At 39.1% G+C, this 13965-nt stretch overlaps 2 protein-coding genes across 16 annotated transcripts in view; one reads left to right on the top strand and one right to left on the bottom strand.

Moving 5' to 3' along the window:
* Positions 1-948, top strand: part of tjp1b (tight junction protein 1b) — a 132375-nt gene extending 131427 nt beyond the window's left edge. For all 15 annotated transcript variants that reach the window (XM_079603814.1, XM_079603819.1, XM_079603813.1 and 12 more), the window contains one exon: positions 714-948. In XM_079603814.1, coding sequence (XP_079459940.1) covers positions 714-808 — 95 coding nt within the window. In that variant the 3' untranslated portion in view covers positions 809-948. The remainder of the gene's footprint in view (positions 1-713) is intronic.
* Positions 949-3017: 2069 nt separating this feature from the next.
* On the bottom strand, positions 3018-13728 carry slc27a2 (solute carrier family 27 member 2). The gene is made up of 10 exons (XM_079603854.1): positions 13094-13728; positions 9794-10003; positions 9468-9626; positions 9259-9383; positions 7445-7639; positions 7271-7361; positions 6866-7064; positions 6681-6778; positions 4359-4489; positions 3018-4268 (listed from the first exon to the last, which is right to left on the bottom strand). The coding sequence occupies exons 1-10, from the start codon at positions 13566-13568 to the stop codon at positions 4092-4094; spliced, it is 1860 nt and encodes a 619-aa protein (XP_079459980.1). The 5' UTR covers positions 13569-13728; the 3' UTR covers positions 3018-4091.
* Between the last annotated feature and the right edge of the window lie 237 nt (positions 13729-13965).

The following is a 13965-nucleotide window of genomic DNA, read 5'->3' as shown; positions in this document are numbered from 1 at the left end:
TTGGTCTCACGTGCAGTTGAATAACACGGGGAGGCGGGGCTTATGACCTATACTAGGACCAGCCACCGGGGGGCGATCGAGACGCTTTGGCTTCACTTTTCAGGGCTTGTACGGCACGCTTGGTCAAAACAATCCCCATTCACACGGATCCGCTAAAGACTAAATACACTATTCTGCTGCCAGGCCATTAGATGGCGATGGAACACTATAGACTGAACACGTGATACGCATGTGTGTGGCGACAAAAACTCGAATATCTGAAGACGATGTCGTTTACACGTAGAATGTTTTCAAAAACGTGCAATTTGAAACGGGTTTTTTCAAAAGTTTGTGTTTTCAGGCACACAAAACGCTGTTGTCGTGTAAATGAAATGCCAAAACGCACAAGTAAGTTTTTATTTAAAAACGGTGTCGTGTAAACGGCCCTTAATATAGTTAACAAATGAAAGCTTATTGTAAAGTGTTAACTGTATTGTATATCATAAAATGTCGGGACAAATTGTGTAGCCCTTCAAACAAGCACAGCAAACCTGGAGCTTTTTACATATTATTTTTTTTTAGATTGCAATTTTTATCAGAGAAATCTCGATTAAATTATTCCCTCCACAAAATGGTGCAGTCCTAATGTAAACAGAGAACCGTCTGAAATGTCAGGTAATTATGTTGTGTGTACAGTTTTCCTCATGACGTTTCTCCTGTGAATATACCCACAGGTGACCCCAAATGCTGGCAGAACAAGTGTTTACCAGGAGACCCTAATTACCTGGTGGGCGCCAACTGTGTGTCCGTGCTGATCGACCACTTCTGAAGAGAGCAACAGCTGGTCTGTTACTGAACGAGAGCGCATGGACCCTCTGCTCAGGAGGAGGGATTTGCACCACTTTATCAAGTATTAATTCTTCCCACTTTGCTTTGATGGGCTGATGCGTCGTTCTCCCTCTTCCCCCCCCCCCCCAAAAAAAATTTATCTTGGAAGATGGCGCAGATGCTACGGAGCGCTCTTTTCCCCATTTCCTTTGGGTTTCCTCCCTTTTTTTTTAAAGTTTGGTTTTGCCTTTTTCTTTACCTTTTGGTGCTTGAAGACTTGCAAAAAATAACTGAATACATAAATTAATGAAGAGATCTAATGGAATGCATGACCTGTGCCACAGACAGTCGGAAAAAATCCCTTTTTGACATTTGTAGCCTCTTTTTCCTCCAAATAATTAGAAAAGTCTTGAACGGAACCGGGAAAAACGAATTAGTTTTACTTAACACAAGTGAACCCTGCTAATGTGCTCCCAAACAGAAAAGTTGATGTACGTAGAGCTTTTTTGTTTGCGAGGTCATGCGTTTTTCGTGGAACGCTGTCACGGAACTGGAAAGCATGTCGGTTTCTAGAAAATGACGAACAATTGAGACTTTTTGAAGTGAAGAACTGCTCCTTTGAAGGAATGTGCACTCATCTGCTCATGGACTTCCCTCTCTGGCTAAAAAAAAAAAAAAAAAAAAAAAAAAAAATGGGCTCTTTCTCTCTCTCTCTCTCTACGTTTTGAAGCGATCTTTTCTAGCGATGTTTTACCGTAGATAAACACTGACTGTGGTTTTCCGGAGCTCCTGCTGTCTAGAGATCTATGCATGTGCTATGACTCAGGTCCAAACGCCTGCTACTAAGTTGAGTACACAAACCTACCCATCATACACTGCAAGCAGTGATGCCTTATCTGCATTCTTTAGTTTAGTTTTGTTCCTTTGACCCGAAAGACTAGCAAACATCGAATTTCTGTTACAGAAGGAAGTTACGAAGGATGTGAAGTGGGATATTTAGCACACAAATAATGAAGTCTGATCAACAGGTCTGCATTTTCACTGCTATGCATATGAAGTCAAAGAATATACCAGAACACTAGGATATGTTTCAATTACAGCTGTAAATATTGTGCTAGCATATGGCCTTGGTTCGCTGTAAATGACCTTTTGTACATCTTTGTTATTTTGTATAAAAACGTAACATGGAAAAAAGTTTCTTAACAAAACAAAAAAAAAGAGGAAAACTATAACATTGGTTATGTTTGTATTCCGGTTATACTTCTGAGCCTTGGAATTTAACTTAGCAGTACGGAGAACATTTAAATGAATAATAAAAAAAAAGAACGAATAAATGCAACGAAAAAGGACGTTATCTTTTATACCAACAACATATATATATACAAACACTACGTAATGGCATTTTTAACAGTTACAGAAACATTTTTATTATTTACAAACTAGAAATAATTTGACGACTCTGCTTTGGCGGACTCTGACTTTATTTGTGATACTGGATGCTGTATTGTGTGCCCTGAAATGTATTTTTCTACTAATAGACAGTTTATTAAGGCACATCAGTACGACTTTGTTTTGATATGACGACGCAGCTTCATCCCGGGTTTAGTTTCTTCTCTGTGTGGCCACATTTTTTTTTTCTTTTCTTTGCAGCACATTTCTAAGTATACAACTGTATTAATAAATAAATTCATTTTTAAAGTAAAAAAAGTTGTGACTGATGATCTAACCTGGTATTGCATAATGTTGAGGATTGTGAAATGTAAAATGTTAATGACCCCTGTATGGGGCACAGAAGGAAACGGGTTCATCTGGGTTTGTGGTGTTTAGAAATGTTTATTTTTCAGCTCAGAGGTCATGAGTTTAGTGCACTTGGCTTTTCACCTACTTAAAACAGATAGTGCAGCTGATTAACAGAGGCTGACCCTTGACCGGCTGAGAAAACCAGCGGTCTGCTTTCTTAAAAGCCGTCGGGTCAGAGGAATGCATTTTCAACCCTAAAGCAGCGACTCTCGAAACTAAATACTCAGTGCTAAAGTGAATAAAAATGTCATTAACTCTTTCCCCGCCATTGCTGGAAGATTCACTGTAATAAGATAGGGGGCGCTGTGACATCTTCTGAAAGACTACAGAATCTCCAGATCAAGACAGGCGGAAAAAAGCGATAAAGCATAAAGCCCATTGCATCATGGACTCGATCTACTCCATCTGTGTTTTAATCATCGTTCTGAATCTGTCTGAAAATTAGATTTTCTCAGCTTTTTGTTCAAAATGTTGTTTTTTAAAGAAACTTACATTCAAAACATTTATTTTTTTAAGCAGAGGCTTAGTTCTTTTATATCTATATAGATTGCACATTTAAATATTCATACAACTAAATATTCTAGGGGCTATGAAAGTTGTGTGAAAATTGTTTTATCAATTTTATTAAAAAATAAAAATGCTAGCAGGGAAAGAGTTTACATCAAATTAAAGGTATTTTGGTACAAATTTTACACTATTAGAGTTTGGTTGGAGAACTACAATCCCATGAAGCATTGAGAACAGCATAATCAAATTAAAAGTGGTGGAGAAATATAAAAACAATTTAAAAAGGTTGATTTTATATATACAAAAATAATTCAGTATTTAGAGAGCGTGGGGAGATCGACAGATCTTTGCTGTAGTTTGCTTGTTCGACTCTGATTGGTGGAATTGTCTGTATAGCATCATGGGTAATGTATTGTCTGTATAGCATCATGGGTAATGTAGTTTCTCAGTTATTTTAAAACGAAGTTGAAATAATGCGGGCTGACACCTTCAACAGAAGCAAATATCATCGATTAACAACCTCGTAGCTCTCAATAAGGCCGTCTTTAAATATTTATAAGTTACCGTTCAAAATCAACTTCCAAATGGAGAAAATGTATTAAGTTTTCCTACTACCGGTAGTTTTATTTATTTTTTTACTTCCAGGAACCTGACTCCATTTGTCTCTACCGCTCATAACCCAGTTGAGAATCGCTGACTTGAGAGTTGAAGTTGTGCATATTTAGTGTAACAATCTTATTAGATTCTAATTAACTTTTATTACAACTTAGAAGAAAATTATAAATGTACATTATTAACAAGGTTAAGTGATAAGGCACATTTGAGCATTTAAGACAGTAAACTAATGTAAAACAGTTGACTGTACTGGTCTGTAAAGATTAACATCATTCACTGGAATCACTTGTTTTCCCTGAGATTAGTAGGCAACTACTGGTTAGTAGATTTCAGAATGGTACCGTTAGCTTATTTAATGGTTATTACAGTTTAATGTCATGCGACATGATCGAGTTATGAGTTTCCTGAGAGAGTGGAATGTATTTCTTTTGTGTCAGATCCAGGAAGTAGAGAGGATCTTGTATTAATGTTGGGTCAAAGCCTTCCTCCACCAGCTTCACTTTTTTCATCTTGAAAGTCCCTGTGACTTCCAAGGAATTCTGAAAGACAAATTTGCCTTTGAGTTTCACAGAGCGAGACTGGAGAGGACGGCGTCTACGAGCAAGATGTTTATGGGTAAGATGGCGTACCTGAATTCGGATGAATCGAGGCCTGGCGTACACTGGAAGATAGTTCGCCAAAACACTGCAAATGGAGACGCAGTCCAACTCTCTGCCCTCTTTCAGTTTCACAGCTGCCATTCCAATCCTTCCTTCATGGCCTGAAGAAGACACCATAGATTTTAATATTGAAATAAGCATGTTGTTAGATTTTAATAATGCTGAAAATTGTTAGGAATGTAATGATTCATATGACACTGTGTGAGTTTGTTCTGAACAACCCAAATTGTAACCAGACAAATTGCTATCAAACATGTTTCATATCCTCCATAAAAAAAATGGAGTATGTTCCAATCATCTGTGATGTTATGTGAAAACTGTCAACTAAGACCGTCGTGTTGTATCTTACAGCCATAATGCTTTATGCTCAAAAAACAGCTTAATGATTCTTTTTTTTAAATACATTTTTAAAATGTAATATATATTTCATATATTATTATGGACCACTTATTACAGCAAAATTTGGTTCCTTTGAATGTATTTATTTTATTTATTATACTAATTTAAAGGGATATCCCAAATAACACTTTTCTTTTACTCTCTCTCATGTCATCCCCGATATATAATATGACTTTGCTTCAGATAAACACAAATTAATATATATAGGTCTAGTAGTAAAAAATATCCACCAGCAATTAATTGAAGTGTTGAGAGATAAATCATGTGTTTATTTTTATTAGAGGTGGTAAAATGCCCTTTTCACAAGATGTAAAAATATGTCTCTGATGTCCCCAGAGTGTGTATGTGAAGTTTTAGCTCAAAATGCCCCACAGATATTTTATATAGCATGTTCAAATTGTCACTTTTTGAGCGTGAGCAAAAACGCACCGTTTTGTGTCTGTCCCTTTAAATGCAAATGAGCTGCTGCACCCACACAGGGGGCGGAGCTTCGAGAGCTGTGTCCTTTTACCTCACACAGACATACTCTGAAAGTTTCAAAAACTTTTAGACATTTAAGTTCAAACCGGAGTTAGACCATGATGGAGAGACTCAAGAAGAAGTGACAACAGGACATTTCTGAATGGTCAGCATGTACTGTCATTATTTGTCATTACTCACCTGTTCATCTTCAAACCACAAATAAAGATTTTTTTGAATAAAATCTGACAGATTTGTCCCTCCATTGACAGTCTACCACTTTGATGCTTCAAAAAGTTCATAAAGAGATCATAAAATTAATCCATGTGAATTGAGCGGTTTAGTCCAATTTTTTCAAGAGACACGATAGCTTTATATCGTGCGCCCCCTATCCAATATCCAGGTCCCTGACCGCCCTGTCTTACGGGTTTGGAACAAGAGGGCGAGTAAATGATGACAGAATTTTCATTTTTGGGTGTATAATATACACATCTTAACAGAAAAGATTCAGATAAGAATGTTTTCCAACATGATGGAAATATCAACATTTTTAAAACCTAATTTTATGTCAAGCACTAATTTGCAGACCAGCAGTTGCGGGGGGTCCACGTGTTTAAGCAATGGAGGCAAAACAGATTCCAGAAAATTTTTTAAAAGGAGAAATAAAAACAAAAGGAAGGAAGGAAGGAAAGAAAGAAAGAAAAGTACTGTGTGGGAGCGTTTTAGTGAAGTAGTTAACCAGGACCAATCAGGTTCTGGGTATGTGATATATAACGGCTGTATGTATATGACCAACTATAAAGCATATTTTTCGGACTATAAGTCACACTTTTTTTAATGGTTTGACTGGTCCTGCGACTTCTAGTCAGGTGCGACTTATATATAAAAAATTAATTCATACTGACTGAGATGAAACAAGAGAAAACATTACCGTCTACAGCCGCGAGAGGGCGCTCTAGTTAGCGGAGTTGTTCAGAAGCGACACAGAGGAAGAACTCAATGATACAGTGTTGAGGAATGAGATCGGGAGCTTGGAGAACTTGCTTACCGGTAACTTGTTGGACTCGCTGGCTAATGTTAATTTAGCCTATTCAGTCTCCCAGGTACATGTTCTTTATGCTATTGTGCAGCTGAATAACTGTTAATGTGTTACGTTAACACACCGGACACCTATTCAGCCGGTTGTTCTGTGTGCTATTGTGTAGCTGAATAACTTGCCTTTCCAGATTAAATGTCTTTTCTTGGTCTTGGATTTTGTGAAACAAATTTCTAAATAAATGCGACTTATAGTCCAGTGCGACTTATATATGTTTTTTGACTGGAGCGACTTATAGTCCGGAAAATACGGTAGTTCTTAAGTATCATCATGAAATCCATTTGATTCCCAACTCTTTTCTATTCGAATCATTGTTATATGCAAATTATAACATCTACCTTCAACTTTGACTCCATACACATTGGCCTCCTCAATGCAGTCCATCATCATGAGAATATCCGCCACCTCAGTTGTAGCCACATTCTCGCCTTTCCATCTGCAATAACAAATGACAATGCAATGCTTGAAACTCCAAGAAGAGTGCAAATGCACTTCACAGATGCTTCAGCTTCAGCTTCGCTACCTGAACGTGTCTCCAACTCGATCCTGAAAGTACACGAAGTTCTCGTTGTCGATTCTCAGCAGATCTCCACTGTTGAAATACAGATCTCCTTTCACAAACACATTACTAAGTCTCTTCTTCTCGGTCTGCTGCTTGTTCCCAGCGTAGCCGACAAAAGGGGTGTGTTTCGTGATCTTCCCGACCAGAAGGCCCACCTCATCTATGAAACATTTCATATCAGTTACAGATGCACATGTAACATGTTAAACATTGACCTTTTGTTAGGAACATTGTCATAAAAAGTTAATGGAAGTCTCAAAACCTCAAATACTAGACTAAACAAACACATTGTACTATCTTTACTGATGCCATATGGCAATAAAATTAATTATACCGCAAAAAACACAAAGCTAGCACATGACCTACCTCTTCCGACTGGGATACACAGACCCTCAGTGTTCCTCACGGGTTCTTCTTTCTCAATGTCAAACTTGATGAGGGCAAAGGGGAAAAACACCTGTGGAAAACAATGGCAATCAAGCTGACTTTGCACCAAAGATGCCTTTCTCGATGCTAAGAAATACGTGTTGTCACACTTACCTTGCTGATAATATTGATACGGCCGACCACTCCGACTTTATCGGTGTAATTGATGAAGCCGACATTTCCCTCTGTGGCAGCATAGAGCTCACGGACATTAATGCGTCCGAAGCGGTTCAGGAAATCTTTCCAGACGTCTGCTCGTACGCCATTACCAATGGCGATCTTCACCTTGTGGTCTCGGTCATTGTCTTTCTGCAAAGCGGAAAACAGCCCAGTTTGTGGTTTTATCTTTGCACTGCCTCAAAGTTTCCAACACAATAGTTCTGTCCAAAACCAAATGAGTTGCCTTCTAAGTGTAACCAAGCGGGATTCGAACCAGGGTCTCGAGGAGGCGGACGCGCGCTAACAAGGACACTAAAGACTAGCCGCTGGTGCCTCTTGAGGCCAGAGGAGTGAGGTTTACACGCACAGCTCTTACTGTCCTACGTCCGTTACACTCACCCCCCTAAACCTCACTCCAATCCGAGTCACGGCACCAAATGTAACCGGTCCTAATCTATCCACTCAGAGCAGGATTCGAAGCCAGGTCTTTGGTGTAGGAGGAGGGCGCGCTAACAAGGGTGCTAAAGACCGCAGCCGCTAGTGTCAATCGCTAGTGAGCCTCTTGAGGCCAGAGGAGTGAGGTTTACATGCACAGCTCTAACTGGCCTACGTCCGTTACATATGGGAACGTGCTAGCGGTCATAAACCCTCCTAGTGACTGAATTTGAACGCTTTACATTGGCAAGACACACAAACAGAGCTCCGATACACTGGAAGTTCCTTCCTGTAGCTCAAATAGTAGAGCATGATGCTAACGACACCAAGGTCATGAGATCGATTCCTAAGGAATGCATGGACTGATAAAATGCACTATATACCTTGACTGCAGTGAAGTCACTTTGAATAAAAGATTTTGCCAAATTCACAAGTGTTAATGTTGGAAACTCCATCCACGATTGATTCCTGGAGTTTCATGTTAGCATGATGCCAAGCTAGGAGCTCAATACTGGTGACTATTGACAACAGACAATCAGAGGCGGTCTTTTCAGTTCGGAGGCCCGTTTCAAAGAAACAGTAGGACTTTAGAGTTAGTCATTGAATCATTCACTCAAATGATTAGTTCAAAACGGGTGATTTATTCAAGGACAAAGCAGAAGTCGTTGAAACATTCATTAGAACGATTCGCTCAAAATGTGGATTCATTTGGTAACGAAACTGAAACTGTTGCTCGGAGACGTGCAATGGCACCACTGTTTGGAACTACTTTAGTTGGCAAAATGGAGGAAAAACTGCTATTTCGACAATATTGTGGCTTTATTGACAATATTGTGTCTAAAATTTAAGTCAGCAAATAGCATATTAACATTGATTTTATACAACAATTCAACAAACAATATCACATTTGCAAATGTGCTGATATTTGGGAAAACAGCACTTTTGCCTGTGGGTGATTGTTTATAAAAAAAATTTTTTTTTACTTTTTTGCACCATATCTTGGTTTTTGGAAGCATTGTTACTAATTTTGATGGTATTTTTGCCCCAAGCCCCCATTAATTTCCAACCCTTGGGGATAGGACTCTTTTTCGAGCGCAAGCGGAGGGGAGGGGTCTTCTGTTGTGGGTCCCGTTCCAAATGAAAACAGTGAAACATAGCAAAGGCCGCTACTGCGGAAAATGTAACTTTTTGGACACAAAATTTGGCCAAAATTTCAGTAATGTGACCTTTTGGACAAGCCTTTGTAGCATAAGTCTAGGTAGGTTTTGGAACAGAGCTAATAAAATTTTAAGTTAAATATCTTCACGCTTATAAAACATGACACGTGTTTTTACCTTTGGTGTATTGCAGAGGTAGCGCAGAGTTTCACCAATGTACTGCATCACAGTAATGTTGTACTTCCTGCAGTCGTCCCAGAACTGAGAGGCAGAAAACTTTCTCCGCAAAACAACAGTGTTACCTGAAAAAAACATTCATAAGCTGCGCTATAACCAGTCGAGCATTTCTAAATATATAAAGTGGTTTATCATATAATCCATTAAACCTCTTTCAATGGATCCGACGAGTCCGATGAGGAATCCAGCGCTGTGATACAGAGGCAGGTTGACGTAGAATATGTCTTCAGACGTCACTCCGCAAACACCCTGGATGAATGACGAAGCCCAGACCCTCTCATGGGTCACATAGGCTGCCTTAGGAAGACCTCCATGGACCAGAATACCAGTGTTATTTAGGGACTCATATTTTTACAGCACATAGTCATATAAAGCATTTTTTTTATTAGCTTGTATCAGCCTGATTTGGTATGCTCTTGAATAGAATATAACAATAAATATTACATAACCCACTACATTTGGCCTTGACTGATACCTGTAGTGCCAGAAGTGTAGATATACAGTGCTGTACTCCTCATATGGACATTGGACCTGAGAGACGGGGACAGCGGCTTATCTGAAGCCTTAGCGATGGCCTGACCAATACACTGAATGCCGTCTGTAGTGCTCTCATCTGACAGGAGGTATACAGTTATCCCCTTTTCTTTCAGTGCTGGCAATATCTCCTCAACAGCATCACGAAGCTCTGCAAGAGAAACAAACACTTCACTCGCATGAATTCAGAGGCTTTCAGAGTCTGATTTCAATATGGCATCTCATTTAAAAAACATCATTTTAACGCTACAAAAATCTGAATCCGACAGCATGGATAAGTCTTCCAAATATCTGTTCCCAAAGAAGTTGGCCTGTTTTCACATGCGCAGCGTGTGCCTGAATCCCCTGTCTAGTGTTTCTCAAACTTTTGTCTTATGTAGGCTACCCTTTAACCACATAAGTAGGGCTCAAGTAGGCTACCACTGCATTAATGTGCTCATTTTAACTCAATATTATCCACCTTAATTTTCAATATAGAAGTACTGTGAATGTTTAAGACTCAAAGGTGAATAACTAAATGGTAAAACTATTTGCAGCTACAAACTAATGTGTTTTTAGATTACGATAATATATTGCTAAAATATGATTAAATATTGTTAAATTAAACCCGTCCACTACATAGGCTATTGGATTTAATGCAGTAGTACGTCATTGCATTAAATGCTGCAGCAAGAACATCGTTAGGGAAAGTTCCCGTTCTTTCTTCTGATTGGTCAACAGCGTTCCAGCCAAGCAAATAATCAACAATAAGCAATGGCGCGAAACACCTGTGGCCTGCTGCACAAAGTTCTGGTTTCGGTTGCTACCCAGGTAAGTTCAAGGTTTGAGCAAGTTCTGGTTTTTCAGGCTCAAGAAGGTGGACTGGTTTTTAACGGTTCATGGTAACTTATGCTAACCTGCTCAGGAACAGGTTTTATTCTGGGTTAGAGATCGCAGACCAAAACTGGACCAATTAGCTGTGAGCAAAGTGACATGTATCTGATGCAATTAAGCCACTCCCCCTGTATCTCCCCCGTCTAAATTAAAGCTGTTTATAGAGAGCCTAAGTCCCGCCCCTCCGCTTCCGGCTCATGGGACCTTATTTCGGAAAAAATATGTATGGAAGTCAATGGGGAGAGATAACTTATCTTTTTATTCCGTCTGAACTGTCCCCTGAACTACACATATGATGTTTGTCAATTTAAAAGGTAAATATGAAAGTCAAGAAAGTCGCAGTTTGTCATAAAACAGAAGAGTAACGTTTAGTTGTATGTGAAAATCGCTCGATGAACTACATCTCTCGTCTCGCACTATGTAGCCTACGTCACAAGATCCGTTGCTCGTATGTGTGTATTCTGGCTCAAAACACGAGTCAGGCATGACGGCGTAACGTTACGATTATAATGTAAGACTATAGAAAAAATGACAGACGTTAGCTTCAGTAAAGTTAGCTTCATTCATTGAGAGAAAAGGTATGACGTCGCATGTGCGCCTTCTGGGTTTGTAGTCTTTGTAATTACGTATTTTCATAGTCTTATACCTCAACAGTTTTACATCAAACTGCGACTTTCTTGACTTTAAAATGTATCTTTTAAATTGACAAACATCATATGTGTAATTCAGGGCACAATTCAAACGAGATCAAAATATTTGTTGTCTCTCGCCATTGACTACCATACAATATTTTTCCGAAATAAGGTCCCATGGTGGTCGACCGGAAGGGGAGGGACTTAGGCTCTCTATAGTGAAAAAAAATTAGAGACAAAATTGCTCATCTTTTGCTGATAATTAGCCTGTTTCTTATATAATATGAATTTATGGAAGGTTGTTTCCGCCTCAGAATAAAAAATTAAAAATTTAATTGCGACTTTTTATCTCACAATTTGCGAGTTACGTCAGAATTGCATGATATAAATTCGCAATTGCGAGTTATAAAGTCAGAATTGCGAAAGTCAGAATTGCGTGATATAAAGTCGCAATTGCGAGTTATAGTCAAAATTGCGAGATATAAACTCGGGATTGCGAGAAAGTCAGAATTGAGTTTATTTCTCGCAATTGCTAGTTTAGCCTAGCCTATATCTCGCAATTGTGAGTTTATATCTCACAATTCTCACTTTATATCATGCAATTCTGACTTAATATCTTGCAATTCTGAGAAATAAAGTCAAAATTGCGATATGTAAACTCGCACTTGTGAGATAAAAAGTCTCTTTCAAAATGTTTTATTATTTGGCAGAAACAAGCTTCCATTCAATAATTAGCCTATAGCCTAATAATTGACAAGTAATATTAAACTTGGCTTTTAAATTAGCCTAATATAAATGTAATACATGCATATATAATGCTTTAAAACAACCTGTATTTATTTGAGCTCTTTGAGAGCCTATTCGGCCTATATTTCTTTGATTCACATCATGCATTGATGGTCCGATATTTTATTTCAGCTGCCTTCTCAAACTTACGCTGCAGCAGTGCTTATTCCTACCTTGTAAAGTTAAACAATCTTAACTTCATGATACTTTACAAAATGATAGGCTATATAATGTTCAGAAGAGAAGTGACATCAAACTGACGCGATCTTCTCCACGTTCCGCGTGATTGGCTGTTTGCCGCACCTGTCACACTTTCAGGTGCACGCGCTTCAGAGTTAAATCACAAACTCTGGATCAAACCCTTGAAAGAAAACGTTTATACCGAGCTTTGCGAGACCGCTGAACCTGATCTAAACCAGGCTGGATTTGTCAACTCTAAACCTACTCAGAAACTCATTTCAGAGTTTGTTCAGCTATAGCTCCGTGCAACAGGCCACAGCTCATCGTATCCCTGCGCAGTGTTGTTGCATACCAATGCGCTGTTGTGTCAGAAAGAATGCCGGTTAACCAATTAACTACTTTATAACAAAAAATCGCATCCTTAATATTTGTAGTAACATTGTATTAAAGAATTTTTTTTTAGCCTAATTGAAAGTTAAAAAACCATGCATATATATTATGTAGCCTCACTGAGCCATTTAGTTGTGATTATATTCACAATGTACCTTATTGCATGCATGCATACACATATATTTTTAGTCATCATTTCTGTTTTATATATTTAAGAAAGGAAAGTACTTCTCAAAAGTGGGTACACATTAAGAGAATGGTTGTGAATCAGTGCCGAGGCCTCGCAGCATGACTATAGTAGCCATGTATGATCTGTATATAGACTGTACATCCATCATGTATAGGCGCTCTGAGGAGTGCATATAGGCTATATGTCTCACCGGCAGCTGCTATGAGCACGTTCGCGCCGCAGCAGGAGAAGCAGTGAAGGAGTGATTTGGATCTGATATTGAAGTTCAGGAGTGCAGCGGGACAGCCGAGCTTGGCCAGGCCGAGCCAGGTCCACACGAACCGAGGCTCGTTCCCCAGGAAGAGCGCGACCGTGTCCCCTTCTTTAAGCGCGGCCACCGAGCGCAAAGCATCCGCCACTTTGTTACTCTCCTTATCCACATCCTCATAGGAGTAAGTCATCCCCTCGAAATGAATAAACGCTCTCCGCGGGTGTTTCCTCGCCGCTTGCAAAAAACAGTCCACAATACTATAGAATGGAGTTTTCCTTTTGTATACATTTAATCGGATTCCAAATCCAAGCGCTCGGTATATATACACGCAGTCCTGGAAAAAGTACGGGAAGAAAGTTCTCAGCAGCGCGGGGAGAAGAGCCAAGCCCGCGAGGAGAGTCATCCACATATACATGTTTACTAGAGTTTGTACAATACTAGGGTTTTGAGATTAACTACATGCCATAGCCTGACACTACTTCCACAGTCTTAAAATTCATGGGCCACATTCTCTAAATGCAAGTTCAGCCCTTTTGGGGCTCCAGAGAGAGATTATTCTGATCCACCCCCGACTCAAGAGCCTCGTCGGGTTGCCAGATCCTCCTTCAACTCGGTGCTGTTGTTTATGCACGTTTTAATAAAATAGATTAAGTCTGTCATTACATTAAAATATGCCTAGTTAACAAATAATTTTGAAAACGAGCATTTTAGTTATTGATGCCACATACGATTTACTGGTGCAGAAATAGTAGCGGCAGACATTCATGGTCATTTTTGTGTATAATGTGAACATACAAATTTCTTTAGCCAGA

This window comes from Phoxinus phoxinus (assembly GCF_949152265.1).
Source record: "Phoxinus phoxinus genome assembly, chromosome: 25".
Taxonomy (NCBI): Eukaryota; Metazoa; Chordata; class Actinopteri; order Cypriniformes; family Leuciscidae; genus Phoxinus; species Phoxinus phoxinus.
The sequence above is the reverse complement of the archived record's forward strand: the minus strand, read 5'-3'. Positions and strand labels throughout refer to the sequence as shown.

What these genes read in the sequence shown, in the direction of transcription:
- slc27a2 (XM_079603854.1), bottom strand. Translation starts at nt 13,568, where the DNA reads ATGTATATGTGGATGACTCTCCTCGCGGGCTTGGCTCTTCTCCCCGCG. An exon ending in CGTGCTCATAGCAGCTGCCG is followed by an intron (nt 10,004 to 13,093) that starts GTGAGACATATA and finishes TTTCTCTTGCAG; the next exon opens with AGCTTCGTGATGCTGTTGAG. An exon ending in GTGTATCCCAGTCGGAAGAG is followed by an intron (nt 7,065 to 7,270) that starts GTAGGTCATGTG and finishes AATGTTTCATAG; the next exon opens with ATGAGGTGGGCCTTCTGGTC.